Source organism: Myxine glutinosa, chromosome 1 (assembly GCF_964187855.1).
Source record: "Myxine glutinosa chromosome 1, kmMyxGlut1.1, whole genome shotgun sequence".
In the NCBI taxonomy this organism is placed as follows: Eukaryota; Metazoa; Chordata; class Myxini; order Myxiniformes; family Myxinidae; genus Myxine; species Myxine glutinosa.
The window spans coordinates 280266006-280293352 of NC_136261.1; the positions used below are offsets into that span (position 1 = coordinate 280266006).

The window sequence follows — 27347 nt, forward strand, 5'->3', positions numbered from 1 at the left end:
CGATCGCCTCTTGGACTTCCCCGAGATCGGGGACACGCGACCATCGGTCCGTATGGACCATATGCTGGCGCTCATGGGCGACAAAACCCCGAACGCTCTATTCCGGGCGTTATTTCGACGCCAGCTGCCAGCACGAGTCCGCCTCGCTTTGGCTGGTTCCGCGTTAACGGAACCCCGTGCGCTCGCTGCCGAGGCCGATAAATACTATGCGGCTTTGGACACGCAGGCGAGTCTTGGCGCGGTTGCCGCTCCCGAGGCTCCCGAGGCTTTCCCCGATGCACCGCACCTCGTGTCCGCCGCCACGCCCCGCCCACCACCACCGCCGCCACCGCGAAGAAAACCGCGGCCTCCGACGCCGCAGCTGCCCGCCTGGTGTTTCTTCCACGCCAAGTTCGGCCACGAGGCTCGGCAGTGTCGCCCGCCGTGCTCATTCGGCAGGTCGGGAAACGGGCGAGCCGGCGCTCGGTGGCAACGGTGAGCGTCGGCAATTCAAACAGCCTTCTGTACATAACGGACACCTTGTCCGGGCACCGTTAGCTGTGCGACACAGGGGCGCAGGTGAGTGTCGTTCCTGCCGGTATGTCCGACAAGCACACCGCGGGCCGAGGTCCCACGCTGCTTGCGGCCAATGGTACGTCGATACGCACATACGGAAAACGCTGTCTTTCTCTGCCGTTCGGAGGGCAGGTTTTCCGTTGGTCGTTCGTTACGGCCGACGTGCCCATGGCACTGCTCGGCGCGGACTTCTTATGTGCTAATGGATTACTGGTCGATGTAAAGCGCAGAAGGCTTGTCCAGGCTGAGACGTTCAGCTCGCTCGCGTGCGCACTGCCCGCCTCGTTGAGCAGCTCACAGAGCGGCTCACCGAGCGGCTCGCCGAGCGGCTTGCTGAGCGGTTCCATTCCGGCCAGGTTCATCTGTACGCTTCCGGCAGCGGACGAATTCGCCCGCCTCCTCGCGGGTTTCCCGGCCCTCACGCGGCCCACCTTCTCAGCGGGGACCGTCAAGCACGGGGTGGAACATCACATCCCCACCGCCGGGCCACCGGTCTACGCCCGGGCACGCCACCTCGAGCCGACGAAGCTCGCCCTAGCTAAAGCGGAGTTCGCTACGCTGGAGCGGCTCGGCATCGTGCGGCGCTCCGAGAGCGCGTGGGCGTCCCCGCTCCACATCGTGCCCAAGCCCGGTGGGGGATGGCGACCATGCGGGGACTACCGGCGCCTCAACGACGCCACCACCCCCGACCGCTACCCCGTCCCCCACATCCAGGACTTCTCTCCCGGTTGGCGGGGATGTCCTTCTTTTCAAAGGTGGACCTCGTACGCGGCTACCATCAGGTCCCTGTCAGGCCGGAGGACATCCCGAAGACGGCTGTCATCACGCCATTCGGGCTTTTCTAATTTCTTCGGATGCCCTTCAGTTTGAAAAATGCGGCTCAGGCGTTCCAGCGCCTCATGGACAGCGTCTTGCGTGGCTTGGATTTTTGTACGTCTACCTGGACGACATCCTCGTCGCCAGCGCGTCCCGCGAAAAGCACCTTCGTCACCTCCGCACGCTCTTCGAACATCTGGGCCAGCACGGCCTGATCGTGAACCCCGCCACGTGCCGGTTCGGTGTCGCTGAAATCGACTTTTTGGGGCACCGCGTCACCAGGCACGGGACCGTCCCCCTACCGGCCAAGGTGGAGGCCGTGAAGGGGTTTCCGCGCCCCCGCACGATCAAGGGGCTCCAGGAGTTCCTGGGCATGGTAAACGTTTACCATCGGTTCCTGCCCCGCATCGCCCAGCTCCTGCGCCCCTTACACGAGACCCTTCGAGGGAAGCCGGGCAAAGGTGACATTACCTGGACCGAGCAGATGGACGCGGCGTTCTCGGGCGCGGAGCTCGCCTTGGCCAACGCCACCATGCTCGCGCACCCGGCGCCCGATGCACCGATCGCCCTCACCACCGACACCCCGGACTACACGGTGGGCGCTGTGCACGAGCAATGGGTGCGTGGTGCTTGGCAACCGCTGGCGTTCCTCAGCCGGCAGCTTCGCCCACCCGAACGCCATTACAGTACCTTCGACCGCGAGTTGCTTGGGCTTCACCTGGCGGTCAGGCACTTCCGCCATCTGCTCGAGGGCCGTGCGTTCACGGCCTTCGTCGACCACAAGCCGCTGGTTTTCGCGATGGGCAAGGTCGCCGAGCCGTGGTCGGCCCGGCAACAGCGTCACCTCACGGCCGTGTCCGAGTACACGACGGACATCCGACACGTCGCGGGAAAGGACAACCCGGTGGCAGACTGCCTTTCCCGGGCCGTCGCCCACGCAGTCCACCTTGGCATCGACTATGCCCGGATGGCGGCGGACCCGGCCGCCGACCCCGGGGTCCAGGCCTTGCGGACCGCCGTCATGGGCCTCCGCGTCACCGAGGTGCCCTTCGACGGCGCGGGCACGGCCCTCGTTTGCGACGTCTCCCTCGGGCGGCCTCGCCCCATCGTGCCCGCAGGCTGGCAGCGCCAGGTTTTTGACGCCATCCACGGCCTGTCCCACCCGGGCATGAAGGCCTCCCAGAGGTTGGTCGCCGACAAGTTTGTCTGGCATGGCCTCCGGAAGGCCGTCCGCGGCTGGACCAGGACGTGCCTCGCGTGCCAGCGCGCGAAGGTGCACCGGCATACCCAGGCCCCATTGGCCCCATTTATGGTGCCGGCACGTAGGTTCGACCACGTGCACGTGGACCTGGTGGGACCTCTGCCCCCATCGCGGGGTTTCACCCATGACCTTACCATGGTGGACCGCACCACCCGTTGGCCGGAGGCCGTGCCTTTTGCGGCGACGACGGCGGCAGACGTCGCGCAGGCGTTCATCGCCACCTGGGTCGCCCGGTTCGGCGCCCCCTCGGACATCTCGTCCGACCGCAGCCCCCAGTTCACCTCGGAGCTCTGGGCCGCGGTCGCGCGGGGGCTCGGGGTCCAGCTGCACCGAACCATGGCCTACCATCCCCAGGCGAACGGCCTGTGCGAGCGGTTCCACCGCTTCTTGAAGGCCACGCTCTGGGCCACCCTCCGCGACGGCGGCTGGGTCGACAGGCTCCCCTGGGTCCTGCTGGGCCTCTGGACGGCGCCCATGGAGGACCTGCGCGCATCCGTGGCGGAGTTGGTTTTTGGACAACCGCTGCGGGTGCCGGGCGAGTTCCTCGCCGACCCCACGGCACCTTGGTCCGCGGCGCAGGATCGTTCTGCGCTGCAGGAGACCGCCCGGAGGTTCGCCCCGGTGCCGACGGCGAACCACGGGCACCCTCCTACACACGTCGCCCCGGAGCTTCGCACCGCGGAGTACGTCTTCGTCCGGCACGACGCCCACCGGACACCACTGCGGCCCCCGTACGACGGGCCTTTCCGCGTGCTGGAGACCGAGGTGAAACATTTCACCCTGGACATCGGCGGCACTCCTGACCGGGTCTCCATAGACCGCCTCAAGCCGGCCCACCTCGACGTGGACCACCCACCGCCGGTGGCTCGGCCCCCGCGTCGGCGCCGCCCCCCTGCGGGCGGACCCCCGGCACCGCCCAGCACCCCAGGCACGCCGCCCCCCGGTAAGGCACCCATCCCGGGTACAGCCGGGGGCATCCCACCTGGCATCCCTGCACCCCGGACGCCACCGGTCGCCAGAGGGCGCTTCGGCCGGGTCATCCGTTTGCCCCGCAAACTGGCCCTCCAGGTGCGCGGGAATTCTGGGGGGGGGGGGGGGCGCGTGTGGCGGACACGAAAGCCCACTGGCGTGGTGACGTCATTCCGCGCACCAAGTGGGCGGCGGCCACGCCCGAGAGGTAGGCGTGGCCTCAGGATATACACCGGGTGCGCATCCTGGAGCAGGCCAGTGCTACAGTGACCTCTTTGAATAAAGAACATTAAACTTACCGCATTGTCCGCTTCCTCCTTGGTAGCAAGTCGCGCGCGTAGCATCGCGTGCTTCATTAGCATGATATCTCAAAATATTGTGGATGGATTTGGACAAAACTTGGTGGATGTGTTGGTTACGCGACAATAAGAACCTGATTCACTTTTGGTTCAGGTGCAAATCCAGATATGACGTGCTATCAGTGGATACAAAACGTAAACTGCTCAGCCTGGTGAAGGTATATGCTCTCTGTCGACGTTCTAGTTGAAAACTGTTGCTGTTAATAGCGCACTCTTTCAAGGGTTGTTTTTCACTTCAATTAAGTTGGAGTTCTGTACAGGAATGTCTAAACACAACTGTTTCTGGGAACTAATATGCTCCAGTTTAATGACTTCCCTTACAAGGAACCATACCATCAAAGCCAGCGCTACTGTTGCCAACCTATGGTTGTTTGTCCGTGTTCTATCCTTTTATATGCCGATCATCACAAAAGAAGCAGCACATACCATTTTAAAAGTATTGGATGTATGACTCGGTCCGGCTGGAATTCAGACTGCCGACCTCTCAGAGTGGAGGCTCCAACCTTTACACCACAGTCTGTTAAATTTCCTCGCCACCTGTTTTCACTGCGGTACCATCAATTTTGAGTGATACCCAGGAATTGCCAAGTTCAGTAAAAGTCTCAAAGAGTGCCCCAACATATCTCTCGATGTAGGGATGGTGTGAAAGAAAAATTTAGGAGTATCTTCTCCAAAAAGTTGCTTTGGCTACATATGAGAGCCTACCTCGTCTATTCAGGTGATTGTCCAGGCAGGGATCACTTTTCTCCAGACCATGGCAAAAGCAAATGAAAAAAAACAAGTCAGGAGACGATGATGGTTCACGAGCGAGCGGTATTCAATGACAAAAGACGGACTAAAACCGAAACAGGCCCGGACTGGGGAGGAGGGGGAGGGGGAGGGGGAGGGGGGGGGGGGGTTCGGATCTGGGTTGGTACACAATACCGAAAATTCTGTTCGATTCGACAACTTTGAAAATTTGATCCTTTGTGACCTTGAAATGTCAAAACGAAGGTTACTGACCTTGAAATGAGATAGAAAATAAGGTATAATCAGTTATGAAGTTAGTTAGCTACACAATACCGAAAATTCGGTTCGATTCCGATAACGTTTGAAAATTTGACCTTTGTGACCTTCAAAGGTCGAAGATTCTGAAATTTGTTGGAAAGCTTGTACTGCATTATGTATGTGATAATATAAGATCATGTACGACATTTCACTCTATCAGGAAGCAAACAATGTAATAAAACCATCAAAAATCGACTTTTCTAAATTTCGTGACCTTGTGACCTTGACCTTGGGGCGAAAATGAAAAATCGAGCTCCGTGGGGCTAGACACATGACATTGGCCTAACCAAATAACCGAAACCCTGTCAGATTGCACCAAACCCCTCGGAGAAGATGAAGCTTGACCTCGATTACCCCCTAAAAAGACATCTTTTTCGGACGTGGCTCCGCCCACAATGGGCGCAATACGCCCACTCGAGGCAGGACACAACTAGATCATGATGTCAACCTCCCACCCAAGTTTCATCAAGATCGGAAGATATCATCCGGTAGTTCGGCTGCCGACAGACAGAGAGACAGACACACACACAGACAGACGCATACACATGACGAATATAGTGGTCACTCTGTTTGATAACTCGTGAACCAAAAAACAGAGATTGGTCAAAAACATAAAATCTTCTTCTCCTTCATGATAATAATCATCTTCATACGGCGTATTTCCGAAACGCCTCTCTCAATGCCAGTGACTAGTAAATCCTGACAGAGTTTTACTTGGTGCAGCATCTTTTGCTTTCGTAATTTTAATAGCTCGAAAGGATTCCCCGAAAGTTACGCTAAATTGTTTTCCGTTGTAAAGGAATAGGAAGGGAACAGATGGAGGGGTGGGCGGGAGTATGACTGTCAATCAGCCTGATGGGGGCGGGGCTGCTAGATACATTTGCCCGTACGTACTATGTAGAATGTCAGATCGTCTATAAAGTATGTACAGTACCATCACAATGTGAGCACGTCTATAAAGTTTGTACTAAAACATTTGTAACTTAGTAGTAGAACCTTTTTTTTTTTTTTTTTTAAAGAAGAAACGAATAATAAAAACGTTAAAAGTTTCTCAGACCAATAATATGGAGGTGAGTGCACAATAACTTAACCAGAATAACTTTTCTCTTTTTCAACAGATAATTAATTATACAATGGTCGGCTGTTGTAAACAATTTCAAAACAGAACCACATGACGATGCTCCTGCCTGTGTACACCCGGTGCGCGGCCATATGTTTTTGTGGTAATCAAGTCGAAACGGGATGTCAACTCAAAAGTCTAGTGTGAAATAAATGTAACATGTTACCAGTTAATTTTTAGTACTGCATTATCGAAAGATACGACAACGAGATATAACGTTCGAACTTGCCAGCCCCACAAAACGTCGTGACGCGTCGTCATTACGTCACCTCGATCTTCATGCGGTTTGAGGAAAAGGTCACGTGATCGTGACGTGCGCTGGAGCCTGGAGACGGTATCGGCGGTGGCGGGATCGGCGTTTTCTCAACATGAACATGTGGCGCGTCAAAGAGCTGGTGGACAAGGCGTGAGTGGCTTTGGAATTCCGTCCCTTGTGGACAACTTGTGTTGATTTGTGACCTTTCCGTGATTCTGATTTTTTATTTCGAGCGTGCGCCTGCGGTGTGGTGTTTGCACCACCTCCGTCTCCCATCTGCTTTTGAAGTTCCACATTTCCTTGGGCCTTCTGGCGTCACGTCATGAGGCTTTCGTAACACAGCGGAACGATTCATGATTGTCAGAAAACAAGGTCCTTCCCCGGCGACCCCGTCCGTGAAGTAATCACCAAACGTAGTCTATCAATTACAATGAGGCATCATCGATTCTCATGGTGTCGTGAGATTACTGTGGTAAATTTGTCCTGAGGTAAATAGTCAGTGAGTGCAGTGATTTACCTTAATCGTTAAACCGCACACGCCTTAACTTGCGCCATGTGTGTTTGTGTGACTCATGTGGTTTATAAACGTATTCCACTTCAGGGGTCCGAATGAATTGGCTGTCCCTCTGTTGTCTCCCTCTACCCTGCTGTCCACCGTGTCCCTGCTGTCCACCGTGTCCCTGCTGTCCACCGTGTCCCTGCTGTCCACCGTGTCCCTGCTGTCCACCGTGTCCCTGCTGTCCACCGTGTCCCTGCTGTCCACCGTGTCCCTGCTGTCCACCGTGTCCCTGCTGTCCACCGTGTCCCTGCTGTCCACCGTGTCCCTGCTGTCCACCGTGTCCCTGCTGTCCACCGTGTCCCTGCTGTCCACCGTGTCCCTGCTGTCCACCGTGTCCCTGCTGTCCACCGTGTCCCTGCTGTCCACCGTGTCCCTGCTGTCCACCGTGTCCCTGCTGTCCACCGTGTCCCTGCTGTCCACCGTGTCCCTGCTCTCCACCGTGTCCCTGCTGCCCACCGTGTCCCTGCTGCCCACCGTGTCCCTGCTGCCCACCGTGTCCCTGCTGCCCACCGTGTCCCTGCTGCCCACCGTGTCCCTGCTGCCCACCGTGTCCCTGCTGCCCACCGTGTCCCTGCTGCCCACCGTGTCCCTGCTGCCCACCGTGTCCCTGCTGCCCACCGTGTCCCTGCTGCCCACCGTGTCCCTGCTGCCCACCGTGTCCCTGCTGCCCACCGTGTCCCTGCTGCCCACCGTGTCCCTGCTGCCCACCGTGTCCCTGCTGCCCACCGTGTCCCTGCTGCCCACCGTGTCCCTGCTGCCCACCGTGTCCCTGCTGCCCACCGTGTCCCTGCTGCCCACCGTGTCCCTGCTGCCCACCGTGTCCCTGCTGCCCACCGTGTCCCTGCTGCCCACCGTGTCCCTGCTGCCCACCGTGTCCCTGCTGCCCACCGTGTCCCTGCTGCCCACCGTGTCCCTGCTGCCCACCGTGTCCCTGCTGCCCACCGTGTCCCTGCTGCCCACCGTGTCCCTGCTCTCCACCGTGTCCCTGCTCTCCACCGTGTCCCTGCTCTCCACCGTGTCCCTGCTCTCCACCGTGTCCCTGCTCTCCACCGTGTCCTCCACCGTGTCCCTGCTCTCCACCGTGTCCCAGCTCTCCACCGTGTCCCAGCTCTCCACCGTGTCCCTGCTGCCCACCGTGTCCCTGCTGCCCACCGTGTCCCTGCTGCCCACCGTGTCCCTGCTGCCCACCGTGTCCCTGCTGCCCACCGTGTCCCTGCTGCCCACCGTGTCCCAGCTGTTCTGTTTTATTTTCTAGCCTTTTCACGAACCTCGACTTTACACAAAATGCACGATTCCCATCAATTACTAATTGCTTCAGCAGTGCTCTGCAGCCATGTCGGTGTAACTACTCGTGGTGGTTGGGTGCATGTTGGGCTGTTAGTGAGGTATCTTCATGTGTTTAATGCTGACGTGTATTGCCAACCACTATTAATATTGGTAGGGCATCTTTTTTTCTTTCTTTTTTTTTTTTCTTTTTTTTTTTTTGGTATACAAGATCGAGGCTCGTGAAAGAGCGAACATTAATCACACAGAAAGACAAACAGACACATAAAACAAATAACATCGGGAGCGGTAGATAAGATGGGGAGAGAGGGGGAAGGACACAAACACAACATTTGAGAGCAGGGACCGAGAGACATGGAGACATCGAGAGAACTGTGGGAGGGAGAGGGCTTTGGGGGGGAGGCATGGAAAGGGGGGGAGGGGGGGGGGTGGGAGAGGTATAAAACATATGGACACTGCCAGGACTTCCAGGAAAGAAGTTGGAATTTCAAACAAGGTGGATTAGTGGGGGTAGAAAAGATCAAGGTTTTGGATGGGGGAAGATAAGAGATGGTGGTGAACAGCTGTTTTAAAGCTGTTCATCTGCACCTGTTTATCCAACTATGCAACCATCACATGACTGAATACTCACCCCGCCCTCCCCACTCGCCCCGCCCTACCCACTCGCCCCGCCCACAATAAATAAACTTATGTTTTCTTTTAAGTCTAAGTTGTCCTTGTTGATGTCTTGTCTGTGGATGTTCTGTCCCCCTCCCCTGCTGTTTTCCTCCCCCTTGGGTGGTTATAGCGTTTGGTTTGGCATTGTTGGGGGAGGAGTGGGCATTTGGTATACATTATCGAGGGTTTTGTCCTGTATTTTGTATGCATTCATTTTTAGCTCACCTGGAAGGAAGTTCAGGGGAGCTTATGCGATGGCGAATCGTCTGTCCGTCCGTCCGTCCGTCCATAAACACTTGAAACTTCTTCTCCGAAACTGCTGATAGATTGCGACCAAATTTGGCACAAATGATATTTGTTGCGTTGTGACTAAAGTATGTTCAAGGCATTAAAGAAGTCGGGGTCTAAGGGGGTTTACCGGGGGTCAAAGTGGATCCTGGTTTGACCTCCCAAAATATGAATTTGCTTTTTCCTCTGAAACTACACATACAATTTCGTTGAAATTTGACCACAACCTTCACCATCTGTGATGTACCGAAGATTGTTCACGGCACTAAGAAAATCAAAGTCTAAGGAGGTCTTTTTGGGGTAAAACTGGGTCCAGGTTTGACCCCCCCAAAGTAGGTATTTGCTTTCTTCTCAGAAACTACACACACGATTTTGATGAAACTTCACCACAACCTTAATCACCCATGATGTACCAATGTTTGTTCAAGGCATTCGAAAAATTGGGGTCTTAGGAAGTATATGGGGTTGAGGGAGAGGGGGGATTTGCCCCCCAAAATAGGTATTTTTTTCTTTGTTTGTTTAAAATCTTATGAATATGTTAGTATGATTCAACATGCTGCCCTGTCTTCTAGCAACCATTGAAATTGGTTTAAAACAAGTCAGGAGACGACGATGGTTCACGAGCGAGCGGTATTCAATGACAAAGGACGGACTATAACCGAAACAGGCCCGGACAGGCCAGGCCCGGAAATGTCAAAACGAAGGTTACCGACCTTGAAATGAGATAGAAAATAATGTATAATCAGTTATGAGGTTAGTTAGCTACACAATACCGAAAATTCGGTGAAAAATGAAATGAAAAAAAAGAAAAAAAAAGAAATCAAAGACACATGGCATTGGCCTAACCAAATATCGAAACCCCTGTCAGATTCCACCAAACCCCTCAGACGATGTAGCTTGACGATTACCCCCTAAAAATACATCTTTTTTGGGCGTGGCTCCGCCCACAATGGGCGCAATACTCCCACTCGAGGCAGGACACAACTAGATTATGATATCAACCTTCCACCCAAGTTTCATCAAGATCGGATGATATCATCGGGTAGTTATGCTGTGGACAGACAGACACGCACACAGATACACACACACACACACACACACACACACACACACACACACACACACACACACACACACACACACACACACACACACACACACACACACACACACACACACACACACAGACAGATGCACACACATAACGAATATAGTGGTCACTTGATAACTTGTGAACCAATACCCTTAGTCGGTGCAATATACTGTTTATTCTACCAGGTGAGTGCCAGGGCAATTGCCCCTATGTTTGTATACAGTACATGATTAATGGCAAACAAAAAGTATGAAGGAAATTGAAAGAGAAAGTTCTGGCATCTTGTATGATGCTGGCTTACCTTTATGTTCTGGAGAAAGTGGCACTGACAGAGAGACAACACAAGAGACAGCAGGGCTGTGCAAAGAACTGGGACAGGATTGTGGGGGTGAAGAGGGTGAATAGAAGGAGGATGGATGAACTGAGAGAAGATTGGTGTGCAAATATGGTTGTTGGGGAGATTGGTGAAATGCTGGCTGAAGTGGGATGAGATCGTGAGTGCCCTGCAGAAACCTGGGAGGAAGAGAGACAAAAGAGGGCAGAGGGTGGAAGACCAGAAAGGAGGTGGCAAAATACAGAGAGGCGATGCAACAGTAATGGGTGTAGACACTCCTAATGATTTTGAGGGCCTTTCTTTCCACGACATCAAAAGGGCAAGGTGTGATGCAGCTGCACCAACTCAAAGGGGAGGGCAGTACTCCAAGCTGTGAATGAAGGTCTTGTAGGTTGGCAATAGTTCAGATTGGCCAAGGAAAAGCCTTGCACGACAACGGATGCCCAGTCGGCGGTTTGCTTTGAAGACCAACTCGGATACATGGTTTGCTCAAGAATGATCATGGTCAATGGTGAGACGCAAACCTTTGAGACATTGTGTGCGTGCTTATGTGCATGTGATTTGTCGGGGTTGAAAGATTTATTCCACATGTTTGGCTATATTGTGATTTTGTCAAAGTCTGAAGAGAGAGAAGAGGCTGCTGCCTGTCTGGAGGATGAGGGATTACATGCTGAGGGTGGAATCATCAGCAAAGAGATAAGCAGGACTTTCCAGGGAACCAGAAAGATCAATGATTAAGATGGAGGAACAAGCCTCCACCAAAGACACTGCCTTGGGGCAATACAGCCTTGGCAGGGAGAGGAAATGAAAGGATTCCATTGAGTGCCCCACATTTGCTACGAGAGAAGAGGAAGTCAGTAAGCCTTGTGCGAGTTGGTATTGGATGCCATAGGTAGAGAGTTTGGAGAGTAAGGTGGGATGTCAGACTGGATCAAATGCTCGATTATATGGCCAGAGAGATGTCCCTGATCTCATGTCTCACATTGAGATTGAGAGTTTGTGGTTTTATGTAGGGTTTGTGTTGTGGAGAATAGGTGTGTAGGTATATTTGTTTGGCCTGGGATTGGGTGGGTGGGAGGGAGGGATGGCAGAGAGAGGAAGTGTGTTGTGAATATGACACAGGCATGTTTGTCCTAATGACCTCCTCCTTTGTCAGGAGTCTCTCATTTTATGTAATTTCTGATATACAATGGTACAAATTCAGACTGACATGAGCCGGTCTATTCCTGTCTCCAAGTCATTCATGCCTAAAATAACATTTGAAAGACGCGCAGTCGTTCTGCGTTGTTCTGGTATTGAGAATACAGGAGATGCACACATTGCCTTCTTGTCCTCTTTTTTTTTTTAATGTATATAAACAGCAGGTGTGAGTTGTCTCCGGACTGTTTGCATGGCATTCCACCTTTCTGATGACATTGAAGTGGTTCAAGTAGTTGCTTTTCCTTATCTCGCGTTATTACCTGGTTCTCTTAAACTGGTCATCGTGCCCATTACTTCACCTACCTGTTGACTCAGAGTCCAAAGTTTACATGCGGTGTTTTGAGCACACAGCCTGTTCCACATCATGGCATGTTAACAACAAGTTAGGATTCCAGGCATTATTACTTGGGTTAATGATCAAGTTAGGCCAACTTTAGGACTCTTGGGTTAATCTCGCCGTTAACATGACCAATCATTTGCATACTGGTGCTAGTCTCTGCTCCCGAGTTGCCTTAGGATAATTGTTTTGCATGCTATTTGCTAATACGACATATGTTGATATTTCTTCTTCTTTTTAAAATATTTTGCGCCCCATTTTTCCATTTAAGCCCCCCTCTCCACTTTTTGCTTCGCTCCAGTTTCCTGCCACCCAACACTTGACATCCCTTCAATTTTGTGTGCCTGACTCGTCAACTCTTCCTTGTTTCAGCCACAACCACCCACATACTTGGACGGACATGTCTCGACTTTAATACACTTTTAAAATTGTATTATGTTCAGCTTCTTTTCCGCACCGGCTCTTTTCTTTCACTCCACCCGACCTGTCATCTGATGTGTTTCATTACGGTCACACCAATGTAAATGCAGTGATAATGAGGATGCGGTTTAAGTGGAAATAATGCCTTTGTGATACTTTGCAGCACCAACGTAGTTATGAATTATTCTGAGATGGAGGCAAGGGTGCGAGAAGCAACGAGCGAGGAACCCTGGGGACCATCGGGGCAGCTTATGAGTGAGATAGCAAAGTGCGTAGGTTTGTATATCAGCAAATCATTTTCCTTTAACTTTATTGTCAGCCATGCGATTATTATGCCATGTGGTACTGACTTGTTAATCCATGATTAAACAAAAGCCAATCTCATTGACCAATCGCAGAGGATGGCGGAACCATATCTTTGATCCGAGTATGATAAAACATCTAGATGATTCATGCTTGCTCAAGTGAAACTATCAAGCTGAAGATTATAAAGGTGGTGCCAATGCTGTGCAGCTGTATTTACTGAGTCTATCATTAAAACGAATAGTCATTGGAACAAAATTTGATCATTGCAAATTAAACTAGAGGGAAGTTCATGGCGTGCCGTCATAAATCCCCACACTTCCCACTTAAAACAAAGTTGAAAGGTGGCAAAAAATTCCACCAAGAATGATTAATAAAAAATGTTTTCCCCGTTTTTAACCCCGTGAACCTCAGTCCCTGGAGCATGAACTGGGTTCAAAAAAAGAAAGAAAAAAGTCACATATTTCATGCATCCCCCAATGTTGATTGCACATAAAGTTGCATTTCGAAATGTGCCTGCAATTGCATTTTTTGGTACTTGATCATATGAGCCCTCACCATGGAGCGGGGCCCAAAATGTCAATGCTCTTACACCTTCGTGCCATGTGGTAATCATAACTACCAAGTTTATTGAATTTCTGCACAACCTTTTAGGAGGAGAAAGTGAGACAGACAGACGGACGGACGGAGCAGATTACAATAATCCACCCAGTTTTTTTTGTTTTGTTTTTTCAAAAAGCTTGGGGATATATATATATATATATATACGACATGGCCAAAAGTATGTGGGCACCAGAACATCAGACCCATATGTGCCCAGCAAACATCTCATTCCAAAATCATGGGCATTAATATGGAGTTGGTCCCCCTTTGCTGCTACAACAGCCTCCACCCTTCTGGGAAGGCTTTCAACTAGATGTTGGAACATTGCTGCAGGGATTTGCTTCCATTCAGCCACAAGAGCATTAGTGAGGTTGGGCACTGATGTTGGGTGATTAGGTCTGTTTTGTAGTCAGCGTTCCAATTCATCCCAAAGGTGTTCGATGGGGTTGAGGTCAGGGCTCTGTGAAGGCCAGTCAAGTTCTTCCACACTGATCTAGATTCTAGACAAACCATTTCTGTATGGACTTTGCTTTGTGCACAGGGGCATTGCCATTCTGAAACAGGAAAGTGCCTTCCCCAAACTGTTGCCACAAATTTGGAAGCACACAATCGTCTAGAACCGTTGTTCCCAACCTGGGGGCCATGGCCCCCTGGGGGGGCCATGGTGTATTTCTCGGGGGGGGGGGGGGGCATGGGGTAATTTGAACCATACTAAAAATAAAATATTGTTTTTTTTCATTTAAAAAAAAATATTGATTTGACTTTGATATTGTTTTTTTTCTTTTCCTAATGCAGATTTGACGGTATGGCTTCTGGGAGTAAAAAAAAAGAAAGTATCTTGACGAATACATAAAGCTTGGATTCACGTCCATTACCGTGTCTGGCCAAGAGAAACCTCAATGTGTGCTGTGTCACAAGGTTTTGAATACTGAATCCATGAGGCCATCCAAGTTAAAGTTGAACCTCAAGAGGAATCACGCACAACATGCAAATCAGGATTCCGAATTTTTCAAACGGCATGAAAGAAATTTAAAGCAACAGATGTTGGATGAGGGAGGAGCTTTTCAACAACAAAATGTAGCAACTGTCCAGGCTTCTTATGACGTTTCTCTTGAAATTGCAAAGAAGAAAAAAAACCCCACTCGATTGGGGAGACTCATCAAGCCTGTACCCTCCTCATTGTCGAACGGGTTCTCGGCAAAGCAGAGGCTCGCAAAGTTGAACAGGTGTCTTTATCGAATAACACAGTGCAGCGTCGTATCCGTGACATGTCGGAAGATGTGAAACAACAGATCATCAATGAGATTAAGGCGGCGCCTTTCGGCTTGTTTTCTTTTCAACTTGATGAATCGACCGATGTTAGTTCCTGCTCCCAACTACTGATTTAGATGACAATGAGGCAAAAATTGTGAGCAATCCTTTTTCCGTCAACCTTTGCGTGGAGAGCATGCCGGAGGCAATGCAAGATGAATTCCTGGATCTCCGAAACGATTCATTTGCCAAAGACACATTCGAAGAGAAGAGCTTGACGGAGTTTTGGGTGGGAATGGGTCGCTACCCTAATATCAGCCAGATAGCTATCCGGGTGCTTCTGCCCTTCTCGTCTACCTATCTCTGCAAAGCGGGGTTTTCCACGCTGTTGACTATCAAATCGAAACGGTGTAATCGGCTCCACGTGGAAGATGACCTCCTCTGTGCCCTGACTGTGACTCAACCACGGATACCCCAATTGGTAGCTAAAATGCAATTTCAGCCATCCCACTGAGTTTTTAATTCACTTTTACGGCGCATGCACCGCGTCCCTAGTTTTGATTACCTGAGTTGTCGAATTGAGTTTCTTTTTGTGAGATTATAACACACCGTTAAATACAGACACAACAGAGGTTTTTAGTTTTCACATATTCTTGTTTCACATATTCACAGTTTTCACATTTCACATTCATCGGGGCCGAGCGAGCAAGGCTTCCGCTGCCGAAATCCAGCGCGGCTTGGGCGATTCTGCCCCTGTTTGGAGAACACCCAGCGAGGCCTTCATCAGGGCCGAGCGTGCAAGGCTTCCGCTGCCGAAATCCAGCGCGGCTTGGGCGATTCTGCCCCTGTTTGGAGAACACTCAGCGAGGCCTTCATCGGGGCCAAGCGAGCAAGGGCGTGTCGGGACCTGGTTCGCGCCATTGACCGAGTGGTTCGCACCAACCGGAGCTGTTTTCGGATGACGTGCTGATGTCCTTGGACTTCGCGCCAGGCTGTGGGCTGACCGGGCCGACGTGGTGTGGTGCTGACCAGGCAAACGTGGTGTGGTGCTGACCGGGCCGACGTCGTGTGGTGCTGACCGGGCCAACGTGGTGTGGTGCTGACCGGGCCGCCGTGGTGTGGTGCTGACCAGTCTGACGTGGTGTGGTACTGACCGGGCCGACGTGGTGTGGTGCTGATCGGGCCGACGTGGTGTGGTGCTGACTGCGTCGACATGGTGTGGTGCTGACCGGGCCGACGTGGTGTGGTGTTGACCGGGCCGCCGTGGCGTGGTGCTTTCAGGGCCCCCGCAGCCGTGATGCTGACGCCGCCCTCCCCCCCCAACCCCCCCAGAATTTCCATGTTTTAAGCGTTTTCCCAGTGTGTACCCTGGATTAGAATAGGTACACCGTATCCCTGCGTGTCCTAAGAGGGTTGGCGTCGGGAAGGGCATCCGGCCATAAAAAACATTGCCTCAAAAAGAGAACCATGACAATTACAACGACATATGGGCAGGGTACAGCCCGAAGTGGAGATCGGTTTCTGAGGTTTGGGACATGGAATGTAGGGACAATGACAATGACAGGGAGATCAGGAGAAGTGGTGGAAGTATTGGTCAGAAGAAGAGTGGACATATGTTGTGTGCAAGAGACGAGATGGAAGGCAAGTGGTGTGAGAATGGTGAAGGGTCGGCAGGGACAGAAATACAAGTTTGTGTGGCAAGGGTGCCTGGAGGGTGTGAATGGTATTGGTGTCCTGTTTTCTGAGGAGTTTGAAGACAGTGTGGTGAGTGTGCCGAGAGTGAGTGATATGTTGATGATGGTGAAAATGATGATTGGAAAGCTCTTGGTGAACGTCATCTCGGGATATGCGCCGCAGGTTGGTCGGAGCGATGAAGAGAAGGACAAGTTCTGGTGTGCGATAGAGAAGCTGATGGAAAACGTGAAAGATGAGGAAGTTGTTGTGGTAGGAGGAGACCTAAATGGACATGTGGGAAGGAGTATGGATGGTTTTGAGGGAGTTCATGTGGGTTACGGATATGGTGTGAGAAATGGAGAAGGTGAAAGGATTTTGGAGTTTGCTGATGGAGCTGATTTGTTGTAATACTCAGTTCCAGAAAGAGGATAATACGCTTGTTACATACACATCAGGTGTGTCGACGACAACCGTTGACTACCTGATGGTGCGTAGGCGAGATAGGGGGCACCTCCGGGACACAAAGGTAATCCCAGGGGAGGAGGCCGTTTCACAGCACCACTTTGTTGTCTGCGACATAAGGGTGAAAGGTGCGAGGAGAGCTCGGTGGGTGAAGTACCAACTGAGAATGAAGGTGTGGAGGTTGAAAGAGGTGACAGTAAGGGAGGCATTAAAAGAGAGGCTGAGTAGGGTAGAGGATGATGTGGTTGAGCTTGAAAGTGGTTAGATGTCAATGAAAGCTAGTCTGTTGGGAGCCGTTGGTGAGGTATGTGGATGGACAAAAGGACCAAAAGGACCATTGGAGCAAAAGGACCAAAAGGCACTCGGAAACATGGTGGTGGGATGATGAAGTTGGAAAGAGGATTGACGAGAAGAGGAAGAAGTTCAAGGAGTGGCAGAAGGCGAAGGGTACTGGAGCAGAAACAGCAGAGCATGAAAGTTATAAGGCAGCCAAGAAGGCTGCAAAGAAAGAGGTAGCAAAGGCGCAGGAGGAAAATGATCGGAGGACGCTTGGATTCGGAAGAGGGTTAGAGAGCAGTATTCAGGATTGCAAAGCAGATAGCGAAAGAGAGGTGTGATGTGATGGGGTTGAGTTGCTTGAAGGATGAAGTGGGACAAATCGTTGTGGACCCAGATGGAATTAAAGGAAGATGGAAAAGATATATGGAAATGTTGTTAAATACAGAGAATGAATGGGATGGCAACATAGAGAGTAACCCAGTTTTAGGACCGGCAGAGAAGATAACTGAGAAGGAAGTTGAGGAAGCGATAAAAGCAATGAAGAGTAGAAAAGCGGGAGGGCCGGCGGGAGTTGTGGAAGATATGTTGAAGGCAGCAGGAAGTTTGGGTGTGAAGAGAATGACAGAGATCTGTAATCTGGTGGTGAAAGAAGGCCACATTCCAGTGGATTGGGAACTGAGTACCCTCGTCCCGCTATACAAGGGGAAAGGTGACCCTCTGGAGTGTGGCTCGTATCGAGTGATAAAGTTATTGGAGCATGGAATGAAGGTATTGGAAAGGGTGTTGGAGAGGAGGATAAGGAAGAAAGTGAAGATCGACAAAATGCAGTTTGGATTTATGCCAGCAAGAGGAACGACAGACGCGCTTTTCATTGTGAGTCAGTTGCAGGAGAAGTACATGGAGAAGCGGAAGAAGTTGTTTCTTGGGTTTGTTGATCTGGAGAAAGCATTCGATCGGGTTCCATGCAAAGTATTGACATGGGCATTGAGGAAGTTGGGAGTGGTGGAATGGTTGATCAGAGTCGTGATGGCAATGTACAAAAGAGCGTGCACAGCTGTAAGGACGAAGGACGGGAACAGTGGTGAATTTGAGGTGAAGGTGGGAGTGCATCAGGGGTCGGTACTAAGTCCACTACTATTTGTAGCTGTGATGGAGGTGCTGGCTCAGAACGTAAAGGAGGGTTTACCGTGGGAGTTGTTGTATGTAGATGATCTGGTGTTGATTGCGGAAAGTATGGATGGACTGAAGGAAAAGATGAACAAGTGGAAGGAATGTATGGAGACAAAAGGTCTGAAGGTGAATATCGGAAAGACGAAGGTGATGGCAAGTGGTAAAGCATGTGGTGAGGTGGAAAGAACTGTGAAGTGGCCCTGTGCTGTGTGCAGGAAGGGTGTCGGAGTGAACTCCATTCAATGTACAATGTGCGCTGAGTGGGTTCATCAAAAATGTAGTGGTCTGAGAGGGTCATTAACCAGTGTGGCAGCTACATTCAAATGTAAGGTGTGCACAGAGGGAGCTCCAGATGGAGGAAATGTTGAGTTGGATCTTGGAGACGGCGTGAAGCTGGAAGGTGTGAAAACATTTTGCTACCTCGGAGACATGCTGAATGGAGAAGGTGGATCAGACTCGGCAACGGTTGTAGAGTGAGATGTGCATGGAAGAAGTTTCGGGAACTGAGTGGCGTGCTGATGAGGGGTGTCGTTGAAGCTGAAGGGAAAGGTGTATGCTGCATGTGTGAGAAGTGTTATGATTTATGGGAGCGTGACATGGGTAATGAACGTAGAGCAGCAACGAAGGCTGGAAAGGGTGGAAATGCGAATGGTTCGATGGATGTGCGGAGTATCGTTGAGAGAGAGGAAGACAAATGATGAATTGCGAAAGATGATGGGAATAGAGCCTGCGATTGATGCTGTGAAGAGGAACAGGTTGAGATGGTTTGGTCATGTGTTGAGGAAGGATGAAAGTGACTCGTTGAGAAGAGTGATGGAAATGAATGTAGAAGGAAGTAGAGGACGGGGAAGACCGAGAAAGACTTGGCTAAAGATGGTGGAAGAAGAAATGCGGTCAAGGGGGTTAACAAGGAGAGATGCAGAAAATAGGGCAAAATGGAGAAGATTGTCATGGGGACCGCAAGGCTAACCCCCGCTCTGGCAGGGAAAATGGCCTTAAAATGCATGTTGTGTTGTTTGTTGTATATTCTTGACTTGGAACCTTTTCATACTGTTTTCTTGTGTGACAGTTCTATTTTATGCTGTCCATAGTGTTGCTACTGATAATATTAAAATCTCATATCAAACATGCATCATTCGAGCAACGTTGCTTTGTTTGCTTCTTCCAAAAACGATGTAGTTGGGAGCCAGTAAGGAACAGAAAAAAACTATGGAACTAAATGTTCATGTTGGCTCCTTGGAATTCCTCATTTTCTGTGTAATAATTTACCAATTCTCATACAAACAAAATAGCCAATTAAAGGAAAAAACACCTCTCAGAATGCACCACAGAGCATTTAGAAACAAAATTTAGCCTGCTTACAGCTTACATGCGCTCCGCCACTCGACCCTCGCGAACGGGAGGGGGTGCTGGGGATGTGCTTTGGGAGCCAAGGGGGCCATAACACAAAAAGGTTGCGAACCCCTGGTCTAGAATGTCATTGTATGATGTAGCATTAAGATTTCCCTTCACTGGAACGAAGGGGCCTAGCCCGAACCATGAAAAACAGCCCCAGACCATTATTACTCCTCCACCAAAATTTACAGTTGGCACTATGCATTCGGGCAGGTAGCGTTCTCCTGGCATCCGCCAAACCCAGATTAGTCTGCCAGATGGTGAAGCGTGATTCATCACTCCAGAGAACGCATTTCCACTGCTCCAGAGTCCAATGGGGGCGAGCTTTACACCACTCCAGCCGACGCTTGGCATTATGCATGGTGATCCTAGGCTTGTGTGTGGATGCTCGGCCATGGAAACCCATTTAATGTAGCTCCCGATGGACAGTTGTGCTGACGTTTCTTCCAGAGGCAGTTTGGAACTCGGAAGTGAGTGTTTTTGCTCCTAGACGTTTCCACTTTACAATAACAGCACTTGCAGTTGACCAGGTCAGCGCTAGTAGGGCAGAAATTTGACGAACTGACTTGTTGGAAAAGTGGCATCCTATGACGGTGCCGTGTTGAAAGTCACTGAGCTCTTCAGTACAGCCCATTCTACTGCCAATGTTTGTCTATGGAGTTTGCATGGCCATGTGCTTGATTATATATATATATATATATATATATATATATACAGTGGTACCTCGGCTTACGAGTGCCCCAACGTACGAGTTTTTCGGGATACGAGCCGTCGCTCGGGTGGTTTGTTGCTTTGGGATACGAGCCGAGATCCGATGTACGAGCTCAAAAAATTTATTTTTTTGAATTTTCCGGTTGTGGCTTCCGGTTCCGGTCACGCGGTTATCTTGCCGTGAAAGCATCTCTGCTTGGATATAAAACACGCAATCGTCGAAATACATGAGCGAGGAATCTCCTTGCTCCAGCCGGTGACGTCACCAGCGGGGATCCCCGCCTCCAGAGTGGCTGGTCACGTGACCGCCAAAGCGTGTCGCGCGTGCGGGTATAATGAGCTACACCTGTGGATCACGTGACCACGGAAGCACGCCTCGCTTGAGAGGCATGGCTTTCGGTTTGCATTTTGCTTTATAAGGCGCGATAAATGGGCTTTTGAGTGTTAGCGGTTCATGGCGTTGACGGTTCATGGCGGTTCATGGCGGTTCATGGCGGTTCATGGCGGTTGACGGTTCATGACGGTTCATGGCGTTGACGGTCAAAAACCCATTACATCAATTTTACCAGGCACTGTACAGTAAGTACAGTGGACACCAAATGCACGGTGGAAGGCTAGAAGTAGAAGATCGTCCAAGACAAGTGAGAATAAGCCATACTTTGGAGGAGATGACGTCATTCGCTGGTCCGATAACCAAAGATGTGGTATAAAAAACCAGGTGAGCTAACAATGCAGCAATGAAGGAATTCGGCCAAGGCACCGGCACACAACGACCTACCTACATCGAAAGACTCAATGCCAATGGTGACAGAAGCCAAGACGGCCGGCTTAAACACCGCCGAAAGACCACGGTGTACCAACTTACGATGCAGAACATCTTGCACTTAATATGATGACAACAGGTGCCATCCTCTGACGTACCATTACAGGTACAGGTACAGTACACGTGAGCACAGAGCAAAAGTTCACTGAAACCGAGATTAAGAAAAAAGAAAAAACACCTCGTGGTCCGTGCTCGATATCCGAGTTTCAATCTTTTCAAACACATGATGCTCTCGGTCACGGTATCTCCTGCGAGCTGCTTCTCCTTCAACCACACAAACAACAACTTCTCCATATCTTCATGGATAGAGGTCCGGAGCTTTGAAATAATCGTAACGCCCTTGGCTGGCGTTATAGCCTTTATGGACTCCTTCTGCTTCAAAATCGTACATATCGTAGAAGGAGTACGATCGTACTGCCTCGCCAAGTCGACAACACGCACACCTCACCTGGCATGCTCTTCTCCTCTGCTTAATAAAACCAGTTTATTTCTTTACATTCTCTTGTATTATGTACAGTATATACGAGGTCGTGCTTGTTTATACATTATTTGTTATTTATAAAGTACATTTTTGTTATTTAAAAGCACCTAACAAAAAAAATTGGTGTTTTTTTTTTGAGGCTGGAACGGATTAATAGCATTTCAATGCATTTGAATGGGAAAATTTGCTTTGACTTACGAGCGATTTGGCTTACGAGCTCCGTCACGGAACGGATTAAACTCGTAAGCCGAGGTACCACTGTATATATATATTGTTGCGGATCTCCCGAAGCCCGTCGACGTACAGAGCGTAGGTTAAACCTCTTTTCTCCCTCGGGTCTTCGTGTCCACGAGGCCGAATCGCCACTCCCGCAGCGAGCGTGGAAAAGGATATCGGGTCGACTGCACACATACCTTTGGTACACTCGTTCGCGCCAAACACATTCGCGCCATTTTTACTCACCTCGGGGCCCTCCTTCTCCGCCAGCACCTGCAAACTTTTTGTCGAGTTAGCAAGCATGGCATCACGGTGCAAACATGAACTTTGTACATGTTCCATTACCTTCTCCCGTGATTTATTCCCTGGTTTTTCTGTCTCTTCAGCCCCAATCATTACTTATTTTTCCACCACGACGATCGTCGGCGCCCCTAAAATTTTCTTCTCCAACTCAGCCTTTGCCGGCGTCCCCAAAATTTTCATTCCCAATTCGACGATCGTCGGCTCCTCTACACCCCGTGTCGCGACTCCCATTGCCCCCGTCAATTTGGCTGTCCTCTGCTCTAGCTCGCTCCCCACGCGTTCTCCACACCGTGTCACCTCGTCGCGTACCACCGCGACCTTCCCGCTCAACCTGTGCCCAATGTCCTCCCCTGCCTTTTTCATGTTCTTTTTTGACTCTGCCCTCATTTTTTCCATGTCACACCTGGATTCTTCTCTTAATTTTTTCATTTCCTGGGTGGATTTCTCCCCTAATTTTTCCATTTGACCACCCATTTTGTTTTCCAACCCTTTCATTTCCCGGGTGGTTCTGTCCCCCAATTTTTCCATTTGATTAGCCAATTGATCCTCCATTTTGTTCGTTTCTTCACTCCTTTTATTCTTTTCACATTTTGACTCTGCCACGTATGTGCTGAATTGTGTCATGAACAGCCACAGGTCAAAACCCGCTGGTACAGCGGGCTCGGCTTCTGCCGCCACGTGTGAGGTGCCGCCATTTCCTTCACCACCGCCATTTCCCTCATCAACGTCCTCCACTACCAACTGTCCCTGTTGGTCCTGGGCCATTAATTCTACTTCATCCTCCATTATTCCCACCGGCATTTGACCGTCTTGGCCCGCCATCGTATGAATATAAATTTGGTTTTTTAAACTAAATTTCGTTCGCTCGTAATTTTTGAGTGCGTGAAGCGCATTCCAGTTCCAATTATCCCACTCATGACGCCAATTTGTTGCGGATCTCCCGAAGCCCGTCGACGTACAGGGGGTGGGTTAAACCCCTTTTCCCCCTCGGGTCTTCGAGTCAACGAGGCCGAATCGCCACTCCCGCAGCGAGCGTGGAAAGGGTATCGGGTCGACTCCACACGTACCTTTGGTACCCACGCTGCCACGAAAACGGGGACCTGACCTCGCACAAGCCACGCTAATCGAGTACGCCGAGCAGTTTGCGTATCGCTTGACTCGTGCCGTTACTTTTATTGAACCCGATTCGAGCGGTTTTATTCGTACAGTGCTAGGTCAATGGTTGAAATGACGGGAACGGTCAAATGGAGAAAGAACACAGGTTTATTTATAATGTACAATGATCAGGCTAAAGGGAAGGGACACAGAGCAGATGCTTAACAGTTTTAACTTATCCCCAGACAAAGGGCCCACTCACTCACGCAGGGAAAAAAGGAGGAAGAACAAGTTTGCGCGCCAAACGCGCCTTGACGCCGGTCGCTCCCGGACAGCTCGCCCGGCGTGGCCCTCGGGTGTTCACGGCACGTATGCTGGAAGCGCAGGCAAGGAGGTCGCGCGTCTGTGGCCCGGAATGGGTTGTCTTCACACAGCGCGATTAATACAGGCAGCAGCAGAGCGCAGGGCACGGGGAGAGTTCGTTTACGGAGGCTATAACGAGCAACTCAATCCACTCGTGGTTACAATGTCTCTTTGATCTCTGACTCGTTCTGCTTGTCACCGTGTCTCACTTCTGGCTCACCGATTCTTACTGAGGGGCTGGGCCACTCTCTCGTTCTCTTCTGACGCGGGGGCTCGGGGCAGGGTTTTATACAGCCCCTCCCCGGTCCTACCCGAATGTTCCAAGCCCCTCCTCTCGCCGCCGTTGTGAGCCACTCCCCTCGAGATCTGATTGGCGGCTCGCTGCTTACCGGCCACTCCCTGCAGCTCCTCCCTTCGGCCTTGCCAGACCTGTTCCAGGCCGAGCACATGGCATTCTTGTCCAATTGAGGCCTACACTTACTGGCCTGCTCAATGCAAAACTAACACAGGAAACGAGACTACGCTTACATTTACTAAGAAATAACTGAACTAAAGCGAGGCTACATGTTGTGGTGCATCTACCTACGAGGGGGGTCATCCTTTATTCACAAAACCGTAACAATATATATATATATATACAGACTTGGCATTTAATATGGAATATTTTTTTTGTGGGGGTGAACTTACTTTTCAAGATGTCTTAGAACCAAAAGTTCATTGGAATTATGTTGACATTATTCTAGATTTTGTTAATGTGGCCTTTAAAAGAAACAAAAACCACATTTGACATTTCGAAACAAATAAATTGATCCTTGAAAGTGATGTAAACTGATATCGAACTCAATTCATGGAAAGTACTGTGTTAAACATCTGTACGTTTTCCAGAAGTATCTCTTTATTTTGCACATTAGCCAAAATTTTTTTAAACAAAAACAAAAGTTAAATTACGACTGGGATTACCGACAGTAAAATTACAGTTCAGTACTTCGTGTAACCCCCACGAGCATTCAGGAGAGCACGTACACGTTGAGGCATGCTGTTCACGAGATTTGCCAAGGTTTGGACAGGAATCGCTTGCCATGCAGTGACAATAGCCTGCTGCAATTCACGCACAGAGGTCGGCTGCTGGTCCAAGTGGTCGATTTGACGCGTTAATTCTGCCCACAAGTTCTCTATCGGATTCATATCCGGGGACATGGCAGGCCACTCCATATGCTCTACATCACGGTCAGCAAGAAAGTGTTGGATCATGCGAGCACGATGAGGCCGTGCATTGTCATCTTGGAAGACAAAGTTTCCTCGAAAGGCTGCACGAGCAAATGGAAGCAATGTTTCTTCCAGAATGGCCCTGTACCTGAACTGGTTCAGGTTTCCATTCAGAACAACCAGGTCAGTTTTGCCCCCTGCATGAAAAGCAGCCCAAACGGTCACCCCACCACCTCCAGCTTGGACTCTTGGCACTATACAATCTTTGTTGTAGGCTTCATGCACTTGTCTGCGCACTCGGACGCGGCCATCTTGACGATAGACCAGAAATCTAGACTCGTCACTGAAGATCACATGATTCCAGTGTCCTGGCTGCCATTGACGGTGCTCTCTGGCCCACTGCAATCGGTGCTGGCGGTGTTGTCTGGTCAGGCGTGGCTTTCTCAGGGGACACCTGGCACGACAGCCTGCTTGAACCAGTCGTTGGTTGACTAGCCTTCTGGATACAGGCACATTTGTCAGTTGCTGCCACTCAGCCCTAAGCCGATTCGCTGACTTGGTACGGCCATTGCGGACTAACCGGTGCAGCTGGCGATCATCCCTCCCTGTGGTTCTGCGGGGACGTCCTGGCCTCGGTATTGGAGTAGGGACACCCCTCTGAGCATTTCGTTTCAGGATCGTTGTCACCTGACCTTGAGTGATGCCATACTGGCGAGCAATAGCACACTGTTTCATGCCGTAATTTCGTAAAGCCACCACTCCATGACAAACAGCATTGTCGAGTTGACGGACCATCTCCAGAGGAAGCGGCAATAACTTTTGGAGACGTGCAGCAGTTGTTTTCCACTAATACAGAACGCAACAACCCTTGTATACCCGACTGTGAAGCCAATCATCAAATGCACCTGTCCGTACATTTTGCCACGCCACCTGTGATATAATCCTGTTGTTGACTTCTTGCTGCGACAGACAATCAGTGACATGGTTCTTTTAACAAATAAATCACCAAAGTGTAAAAGAAACTCACCAGATTGATATACTGAGTTAAGAAAGTAAACCCAAGTCAAGAAAAAATATATATTCCATATTAAATGCCAAGTCTGTATATATATATATATATATATATATATATATATATATATATATATATATATATATATATATATATATATATACTGTACCTGCCAGCAATGGGTGTGGCTGAAACAGCCGAATCCACTAATTAGAACGCGTGTCTGCATACTTTTGGCCATGTACTGTATATATACACACTATATTTACTAATTATATTTATTACTCATGCTTCGGCCATAGGTCAAGCAGGTGAATATTTCGATGATCCCTTTTGTGTGTTTTGTTATCAGAATAACTGGCCAAAGAGGGCAGCTAAAATCGGCAAATTTGCCACTGTTGTAGTACATAAAATCACAGAATAACCGTGACTTATCATAAGAGAAACCCAACGACGTGAGCCACCATCTCCCTCGAGTGCATTCTAGTTTTGCACTGCTCCAAGGCTGGTAGTGGAACCTGCACATAAATCACATAGAGGACAAAGACACAAGAGGTCATTGCATTTCTGCACTAATTAAACTGACATCTGAAGAGTATGGCCAAACACCTATGGCACATGGGATTGAACCTGGGTTCCCCACATCATTAGCCATGTGTTTGGATCGGTACACTTGCCGGCTATTATATTTTACTACATGAAAATCTGTTTCAAAGACTTCATTTTAAGGAGTGTTTGCCATAAAGGCTAAGTCAAATTTTGAAATGGTTTATCTTCTTTATTTGTTTTACTTCCTGAATGACATCCAACGTCTTTGACTCTACTTTTCCAGGTCCACGTTCAAGTTTGAACAGTTTCCTGAGGTAATGAATATGCTCTGGTCCAGAATGCTGAAAGACAATAAGAAAAGTTGGAGGCGTGTGTACAAGGTTTGAAATCTTTGCGTTAATCTCACGAACACAGTAGCGTTCTCTGGGCGTGGATTCATGCTACGAGTACACTACAACATAGACTTGTCGTGTTGATTATGCTTCAGTTAATTTTATTAACTAGAAATACCCACTTCCTCCCGATGGGAGCGCCAAGGGGGAGGGAGGGATGGAAACGTTAAATTAGTGGTGGCCATCCCAACTTACTAGAACATTCCCATGTACACCCTGAGTACAACCACCAAGTTTCAATGGATTTCTTCCCACAAACAGACATGTATGTTTTGACGCATTAACCCCACATCTGTGATGATTATAGTTTTCATTATATTAAAAACACAGAATTTGTGTATTTTAGAATGACTTGTACAACTTGCGGGAGTTGTGATTAAAATGTTTTTTTTATTGCGATAACACCCATTTTTCAAGTAGGTTTGGGAGTGCATTATCAGGTATGATAATTCACCCACTTCTTAATAGTAGTTCCCCACTTGTATGCACTCCTAAACCACTGGA

General features: G+C 50.0%; 1 protein-coding gene across 1 annotated transcript in view; it reads left to right on the top strand.

Moving 5' to 3' along the window:
* The first annotated feature begins 6389 nt into the window (after positions 1–6389).
* Positions 6390–27347, top strand: part of CLINT1 (clathrin interactor 1) — a 77106-nt gene continuing 56148 nt past the window's right edge. The window contains exons 1-3 of the mRNA XM_078777270.1: positions 6390–6533; positions 12719–12823; positions 26735–26831. Coding sequence (XP_078633396.1) covers positions 6496–6533; positions 12719–12823; positions 26735–26831 — 240 coding nt within the window. The 5' untranslated portion in view covers positions 6390–6495. The remainder of the gene's footprint in view (positions 6534–12718; positions 12824–26734; positions 26832–27347) is intronic.